At 45.6% G+C, this 9,214-nt stretch overlaps 1 protein-coding gene across 4 annotated transcripts in view; it reads right to left on the bottom strand.

The window, feature by feature from the left end:
* Nucleotides 1–9,214, bottom strand: part of GRK4 (G protein-coupled receptor kinase 4) — a 61,244-nt gene that overhangs the window by 20,623 nt on the left and 31,407 nt on the right. For all 4 annotated transcript variants that reach the window (XM_012812242.2, XM_023507712.1, XM_023507713.1 and 1 more), the window contains one exon: nucleotides 5,924–6,114. In XM_012812242.2, the coding sequence (XP_012667696.1) occupies nucleotides 5,924–6,114 (191 nt within the window). The remainder of the gene's footprint in view (nucleotides 1–5,923; nucleotides 6,115–9,214) is intronic.

Genomic DNA, 9,214 nt, shown 5'->3' with positions numbered 1-9,214 from the left:
AGGCCTCCCAGAGTGCTGGGTTACACGTGGGAGCCCCCACCCCGACCCTCTTCTCCCACCCAGGCCTCCCAGAGTGCTGGGTTACAGAAGGGAGCTGCTGTGCCCAGCCCTCTTCTCCCTATTACTCTCTTGTACACCAAAGTCCCTACTTGCAGTGGGGAGATGTCATCTGTTTTTCAATCCACAGTTCACTCACTAAAAAAAGCAATCCAGCGCATATTAGCTATTAGCTAAACATCCATGTCCCTTTGTTAGATTTCTAATATTTTCTCCTATTTGCTCCAATTGTAGCATTCCAGATGAGTGAAAATTTCATGAGTCAAGTTTTTTTGGAAAGAAAACACTGCAATGAAACTGGCAATGAAGAGCTGAGGCACCTGTTTGCCCAGATGACGACAGAACACAGACTTCTTTGTGCACTGTGCGCACCCCTATCTCACTGGTCTGTACATTGATGTGATCCTTACTTCACAAGACTGTTGAGAAGTAAAATGACAGTGCATTTGAAAGCACCCTGAAAATGTCACATGCTCTACAAATGAATGTCAACGTGTGTCTGACCGTCCCTGGCAGCATTTTTACTACTAACATCACAGCAGTACCTGGAGACAGAGCAGCAGGCTGCTCTCTCCATAACGTCACTCTCCCAGGACTATTTCTACATACTAGCAATGAACCATCCAAAAATGAAATTATGAAAACAACTGCACTTGAAATCATATCAAAAGAATAAAACACCTGGGGATACATTTAGCCAAAAAAGTGCCAGACTTATACACAGAAAACTCTAAGACGATGCTGAGAGAAACAAAAGATCTAAATCAGTGTTTTTGGAACTTGTTTTATCTCATGGCACTCTTAAATTATGTTGATAAATAAAAAAAGAGTGGAAAAAGAATATATCTGCTGTGCTTTGAACTTCTCTTGAAAATTAATTAACAACCTCTAAAAATTTTCAAGGCATACCTAAGATCCTGTCACGGCGCACCAAAGGGCCAGGGCACATAGGTTGAAAATCACTGCTCCAAATAAATAGAGGCCCTGTGTTGACAGGTCGAAAGAGTCACCATCACCCAGACAGATCTATACGTTCAAAGCCATGCTCAGAAGGCATTTTTTTCCTTTTTTCAGAAACTGACCAGCTGATTCTAACATTTATATGGAAATGTGAAGAACGCAATATCCAAGATGATCTTGGAGAAGAACAAACTCGGAGGGCTCACACGTCCCCACTTCAAAACTTACTACAAAGCTATAGTAATCAACTCAGTATGGTACTGGCATAAGAATAGACATAGAGGCTTGGCGCCCATGCTCAGTGGGTAGGGCACCGGCCACATATACCAGGGTTGGTGGGTTTGAATCTGGCCCGGGCCTGCTGAACAACAATGACAACTACAACAAAAAAAAAAACAGCTGGGCATTGTGGTGGGCACCTGTAGTCCCAGCTACTTGGGAGGCTGAGGCAAGAGAATCGCCCAAGAGCTGGAGATTGCTGTGAGCTGTAACGCCACAGCACTCTACCAAGGGTGACATAGTGAGACTCTGTCTCAAAAAAATAAATAAATAAATAATAAAAAACAAAGGTAAACATAAATTTTCAGTACAACCAAGAAGTTCTACTTTTAGGTATTCATCTAAAAGTATTAGAATCACATGTTCAGGTAAAAACTTATACACAAATGTTGATAGCAGCATTATCCTTAATAGCTAAAAAATGGAAATTATCCAGATGTCCATCAACAGTCACACACATATGGCACTGACATAATCACACACCCAGTGCTATTTAATAAGGAATTGGTTCTTCCCGCATAATATTCAGACAGTGTTAGGGCACTCACAGGTCTCTTCCTAGTTAAAGTACCTTAATTAATTTGATTTTATAGAAACTATGTTCCTAAGGTAATTTAAAAAATTGAAATCCCATGAATAACAGTTTCTTTCTAGACTTTTGCATAATAAACATGCAATAGAAATGTCACATAAGAGTTTGAGATAAAAGTATTTACTTGGACTTAACCCCTCCATACACGCACACACACATTGCTTTGTTTCAAATGCAAGGTTGACTTCTTAGATCAAGAAATAGTTTTACCCTCATATTAATATGAAATTTTAAAAATGGTTATGCTCTGAGAAGTACAACACTTCTCTTTTCTCAAGACTCTTCTCCCTCTTCCCAAGCCTCAGGTAAGTCCTAGCTCCTCCAGGACATCTTCTGCGATCAGCCTGGGTCCCGTTATAGCATGAATCCTAGAGAGAATCTCAGGCATCTACTACCTTAACGAAGCTGCCAGGAAGACTCTGGAACTGCCTCCAGGCCCCAATCTGAGGCTGTGCCTCTCAACTACCACCTGCTCTCTGGGTACCGCACCCCAGTGCAGCTGAGCCTCTGAGGGAGGATGCTCCTGAGGGTCCCAATTCTGACATCTGGTTCCCTTGAATTCTTGCCCAAGTGCCTCAAACAGAAGTTGCTCTTCTTTCTTTTTGAGACAGAGTTTCACTATGTTGCCCTCTGTAGAGCGCTGTGAAATCACAGCTCACAGCAACCTCCAACTCTTAGGCTTAAGCAATTCTCTTGCCTCAGCCTCCCAAGTAGCTGGGACTATAGGCGCCTGCCACAACACCCGGCCATTTTTTTTGTTGTTGTAGTTGTCTTGTTGTTTAGCTGGTCTGGGCTGGGTTCAAACCCACCAACCCTGGTGTATGTGGCCGGCACCCTAACCACAGAGCTATAGGCGCGGAGTGAGAAGTTGCTCTTCTTTTCTGACTTTTAGATTGCTGAAAAATTAATGTACTTTTATATGAACTGTTTTTCTGTGGAAAAGGAGGTCATCTTTCTGGCACCTAGATTGATAAAAAGGGTCAAGTGGCAATACTGAAAACAGGACAAAACAGGAATGGCAAACTGGCAGGGAGAAGACGATCTTCTGGCCCACCCAGAGGTGCATTCTGAGACTGGAGACAAACACGGGTGCTCATGGCATCACCTGCAAAGCATGACTTCCTCTGGGAGTGACATAACCAAGCCCCCTGAAGGTGTGCTGTACCTTCCAGTGTCACCACACTTCACATTGAAATGATGTCACAAGGTGCCCTTGGTTCAGACAACCAGTTGTGAACCTAGAGAAGTCACCGCCAGGGCAGTCTTCCACCTTAACACAATGCACAGCATAAGCCCCAGTCTAGGGTCAGCCCCACCGTCAGGCCTGGCCTCTGGTCCTGAAGAGGTACTGAACTTGGCTGTGGGGTAGGTAAGATACAGAGATGCTGAAAGGCCATCAGAGGAGGCAGGAGCAGGACCTGCTTGAGCCGACCCGCAGGGCCCTGAGGGTGCGGGAGGGGCACACTTTGTGCTTCAGGAAGGATGGACATCCTTGGGCCAACTCTGGACAGGTGAGTGAGAGCTTCTCAGAGGAGAAAGCTGCAGTGGGGAGAGGTGCCAGCACAGGAGCAGCACATACCAAGGCGGAGGGGCCTGAGGACACCTGAGTGGTTACACGCTGGTGTAAGGGAGCAGAGGGCACTCATCAGGAGCAGGAGGCCCTGAGGCTGGGGGAGTCATGGGGACCCCCCAGGGAAGCAGCATCCTAAGTGTCAGCCTGGCTTATGAAGTGAGAGGGAAGGTGCCATGGGTCCCATGCCAGGGGACACATCATGGAGCAGGGACTGGGCAGGGCTGGTATTGGGGAGACCAGTACACCTGCTGCCAGGTGACCTAAGGAGGACACACTGAGCCAGTCACCTTAGAACATAAAGTGGTGCAGAAGGTGCTCAGGAGTCATTCCACCTGGTGACCAACTGGGTGGAAAACAGGAGCACAAGGAGTGTACAGGCCCTTCCAGGATTTAGGAAAAATAACCAGTCTAGAAATACCTATAGGAAGGGATTTGCATATGCTGCTGTCCCTCAGAATCCATAGGGGATTGTCTTCAGGTCTTTCCTCCATCAATACAAAAACCCAAGGACACAGCTTGGAGCCTATGAATCAAGTGGCTAAGGTGCCAGCCACATACACCTGAGCTAGTAGGTTCGAATCCAACCCAGGCCCGCCAAACAACAATGACGGGTGAAACAAACAAAAAAATAGCGAGGCATTCTGGCAGGCACCTATAGTCCCAGCTACTTGGGAGGCAGAGGCAGGAGACTCACTTGAGCCCAGCTGTGAGCTGTGATGCCGAGGCACTCTACCCAGGGCGACAGCTTGAGGCTCAGTCTCAAAAAACAAACAAACAAACAAACAAAAAACCCAAGGATGCTCAAGTCCCTGGTCTAAAATGGCAGTGTCAGGCGTCACCTGTGGCTCAGTGGGTAGGGCGCTGGCCCCATATACCAAAGGTGGCGGGTTTGAACTCAGCCCTGGCCCAATTGCAACAAAAAAATAGCCAGGCATTGTGGCAGGCACCTAAGTCCCAGCTACTTGGGAGGCTGAGGCATGAGAATCATCTAAGCACAAGAGCTAGAGGTTGCTGTGAGCTATGACACCACAGCACTCTATCAAGGGTGAGAAAGGAAGACTCTGTCTCTCTCTCAAAAAAAAAATGGCAGTGTCTGCATATAACCTACGCAATCCTCCTGGGTACTAAAGACACCCTTAGATTACTTAAAATGCCTAACACAACATAAATGCAAGTAAATAGTTGTCATACTGTATTGTGAATCGTGACAAGGGAAAACAGTCTGCACATGGTCAGTACAGACACAGCCATCCTTTTCTTTCCCTGAATATTTTCGATCCATGGTTGGTCAACCCCAAGATGCAGAACCCATGGGAACAAGGCCCACTGTGAGTGGTGGGTGACCACAGATGGGAGCATGTAGGGATAGGTGGAAGGACTGTTAGGACTGTGGTTTTTTTTTTTTTTGAGACAGAGCCTCAAGCTGTCCTCCTGGGTAGAGTGCTGTGGCTTCACTGCTCACAGCAACCTCCAACTCCTGGGCTCAAGCGAGTTACCTGCCTCCGCCTCCCAAGTAGCTGGGACCACAGGCACCTGCAACAACGCCCAGCTATTTTTTGGTTGCAGCCATTATTGTTGTTTGGCGGGTCTGGTCTGGATTCGAACCTGCCACCTTAGGTGTATGTGGCTGGCGCCTTAGCTGCTTGAGCCACAGGCGCCGAGTCAGGACTGTATTTTCTAAAACTAAATATACTGACTATATTAAAGTTAACTATTGGGTTTAATTTTCTTTTCCCCACTGAATTATAAGGTGCAAAATAAATAAAACATTATTTTAAGACATTTAATTATGTTCTTCTGGTGGGAGAAACAATAATCTTTATTGTTATCAGAACTGTCAAAATATCTAAGAATCTTGGAAATGGACTCTCATGGGCATGTGACTAGCACTACCTTTATTTTAATAAACTAACAAGTAACAAGCAGGCTGGGCACGGTAGCTCAAACCTGTAGTTCTAGCAATCTGAGAGGCCAAGGTGGGAGGATTGCTTGAGCTCAGGAGTTCAAGACCAGCTTGAGCAAGAGCAAGACCCTGTCTCTACTAAGAAAAAAATAGAAAAAAAAACTAGCTGGACATTGTAGCAGGAACCTGTAATCCCAGCTACTTGGGAGGCTGAGGCAGGAGAATCACTGGAGTCCAGGAGTTTGAGGTTGCTGTGAGCTATGATACCACGGCACTATACCCAGGGCAACAGAGTAAGACTGTGTCTCCAAAAAAAAAAAAAAAAGAAAGAAAGAAAAAAAGAAAAAGACAATTTCTGGTTCAAATTTCGAGAAACTAAAAAGCAAACCAGGGACCACTTCTGATTGGCCATATTCCCAGTACTGTGAGGGACACCCTTAGAAGTCACCATCCAGGGGCCCCAGCTGTTCCGTGCCCCTGCAGGCAGCTGCTGGGGACAGGAAGAGCCCGGGCTGGGGAAAGGCGGGTGTAAGGCTCCAGCAGGTGGCACCACTCTTACCTGTATGCAATTCTCTCCTTCTGCAAATCTTCCAAGCCACAGCATACCTCTGCAGCATAGAAAACAGCTCTCTGTTCATCAAATCCAGGATTGCCCAGGTTGTAAAGGTGAAACTTCAAATCCCCTCCATTCATGATGGTGAGTACCAAGCACAAGGTATCTTTGGTTTCGTAAGTGTAGGCTAAACTAACCTAAAGATAGCAACATCGTAAGAACAAAACACAAAAACTTCCTTCATTGGTAATTTATTCTATTTTGCTAACAGTATTCAAATAATCTGCATTAGATTTAGAATTAGACCACCTAAATACTATATGCTTCAGAGAAAATTACACCAAGCATCTTGTGCCTCCTGGTCCTCTACCTGCTGAATGTCTGACTAAGCTCCAAGGAAAAAGAGAGGGACTTTTGCTTTCAGATGGAGTCTCCTTCTGTCACACCGGGCGGAGTGCCGTGGTGTCATCATAGCTCACTGCAACTCAAACTCCTGGGCTCCAGTGATCCTCCTTGAATAGCTGGGACTACCCACAACTACACTTGGCTAGTTTTTCTATTTTTATTGGAGACAGGGTCTTGCTCTTGCTCAGGATGGTCTCGAACTCCTGAGCTCAAGCGATCTACCCACCTCAGCCTCCCAAAGTGCTGGGATTACAGGCGTGAGCCATGCGGTCTCATCTTGTGCATTTCTCTGTGTACAAAAATATTGGGGACACTTCTCATACTTTTCATAAATTTATTTGTCACTTGGATCTTCTTTTGTGAAATGCCTATTCAAGGTTTTTGCCCACTTTTCTGTTGGTTTGTATGTGAAGTCACACACATACTCTGCTGGGATTTTGATTGGGACTGCATTTAACCCATTAACTATAAGGATTGATTGAGGAGAACTGGCATCTTCATGACACCAATGCTTTCAATTCAGGAACACAGTCTGGCTCCATTTATTTAGGCCTTTTTTAATTTTTTGTAATAGCATTTTATAGTTTCCAGTGCAGAAATTTTGCACATTTTTTGTCAGATCTTTGCCTAGTTTTTTTTTTAAGAGATGGGGTCTCCTAGACAGAGCAAGAGTGAAATCCCATATCTACCAAAAACAGAAAAATTAGTCAAGTGTGATTACAGATGCCTGTAGTCCCTCAGCTATTCAGGAGGCTGAGGCAGGAGGATCACTTGAACCCAGGAGTTTGTGAGGTTCTAGTGAGCTATGATGACACCATTACAATCTAGCCCAGGTGACAGAGTGAAACTCCATCTAAAAAAAAAACCAATGTGGTCTTGCTGTGTTGCTCAAGCCATCCTCTCACCTTGGCCTCCTGAGTAGCTGGGACTACAGGTCTATACCACCTCGCCTGGCTTTTGCTTAGATTTTGATGTTTCTTGATGCTATTATGAGTGGTATCAATAAAATTTTCATTTTCCAATTGTTTGTGGCTGGTTCACATCTAATCACTTGGCTAAATCCTTAGTAGGTTATCTAGAAAGCCTGAGACTGCCTCCATATATAATGACGTTGTTTGAAAACAATGAATTCTTTACCTCTTTCCTTTTCTCTGACCTTAATCCCTTTCACTTTTCCTCATATTTTATGGCAGTGGCTGGAAGCACCGATATTAGAGATGGTCAGCAGGTACCCTAGTCTCATCTAGATCTCACAAGGAAGGGTGGCGCCTGGGGCTCAAGGACTAGGGCGCCAGCCCCATATACCAGAGGTGGTGGGTTCAAACCCAGCCTTGCCCAAAAACTGCAAAAAAAAAAAAAAAAAGATCTCACAGGGAGCTTTCCATATCCACATAGTAAGTATTATGTTCTAGAGAGCTTCTCAAAGAAGTTCCTTTCTATACCTAATTTGCTTAGAGTTTTTAATCGTTACTGGATATTGAATTTTATCAAAAGCTTTCTTGCAGCTATTGAGATGGCCATATTTTTTTTCCTTTTATTCTAGTAATATGATAAATTATATAAATTCATTCCTGGAATAAATCCAACTTGGTCTTGATGTATTAAAGTAGCAAAGAGAAAATGCCAGTTGCTGATAGAGGGGAGAAAATGCTGAGAGTAGAGGAGAGAAGGGGATAGTGTCCGTGGGAGTCCCACATTACCCACTGTGGTCACTAGCTGGCATGCAACAGACCACAGAATTAAACCACAAGAATTCTCACTATCCTTCACTTGGGTTCACAAGGATCCCTGACTTTCTCTCCTCTTGTGAACATTCATTCGATATTCACCCAATACACATGAAAATAATATCGAGAACCTTCTATCACGTCAGGCTTGTTCTAATGTAGTGTGGGGGAGGCTTCAGTAGGTTCGAAATGACAAATGAAAGAGTGACAGGTGACTGACACAGAAATGCCTGAAGGACGTGAGCTCCAAGGACAAGACGGTGAGGCAGCAGTGCTCTGGGCTGATGGCGGCCAGGGCCTGGGCCTGATGTGGCAGAGCTTGGGATGAGACAGGGTGACTCAAGCTGCAGGAGCCAGGTCCCTCAGTTCTGAAAGACCAGAGCTGAGGCTAACTTTATTCTTAGTATGACAGGTGCCATAGGAGTGTTTTAGCCAGGAACGTGTGCAAAGACTTGAACTCTCCCGCAGACGGCCCAGAAGGCTCCATGGAGAGCAGACCAGGGGTGGGAGTGCAGGCAGAGGCAGGGAGCTCAAGAGGGAGGTGCCAGGAAGGCAGTGGGGATAGATGTGACACAAGAACAGGTCAGGACCCGAAATCAACTGGAAGCAGGGAAAAAATGATGAAGAAAATATGTCTAGGTTCCTTGGAAGAGGCCAACAATGTAGAAATCAAAGTACATAAACAGAATTATAACTACCTCTGTCTCAGGGTCTCTGTGCTAACATGTTCACTGCAGCTCCGAGACGAGCCCATTTGATGAGAGACGTCCTGCAACTACATGTGAGACTAACAAGGTCACACATACAAACTGGGGAACATTTGTCCTCCAGCACATACCAGTTGACCTCAGTTGTAAGAAATAAATGGCTTTGGCTGGGTGCCTGTCACTCAGTGGTTAGGGCGCCAGTCACACGCACGAGGGCTGGTGGGTTCAAACTCAGCCCGGGCCTGCTAAAACAAACAAAAAAATAGCCGGGGGGCAACGCCTATAGGTAGGGCGCTGCCCCATATACAGAGGGTGGCAGGTTCAAACCTGGCCCTGGCCAAACTGCAACAAAAAAATAGCCAGGCATTGTGGTGGGCACTTGTAGTCCCAGCTACTTGGAGGCTGAGGCAAGAGAATTGTCTAGGCCCAAGAGCTGGAGGTTGCTGTGAGCTGTGACA

The sequence above is a fragment of the Otolemur garnettii genome, unplaced genomic scaffold (assembly GCF_000181295.1).
Source record: "Otolemur garnettii isolate 467f Iridium unplaced genomic scaffold, OtoGar3 scaffold00198, whole genome shotgun sequence".
In the NCBI taxonomy this organism is placed as follows: domain Eukaryota; kingdom Metazoa; phylum Chordata; class Mammalia; order Primates; family Galagidae; genus Otolemur; species Otolemur garnettii.
Note: the sequence above shows the minus strand (reverse complement) of the source record. Positions and strands in the feature narration are given on the sequence as shown.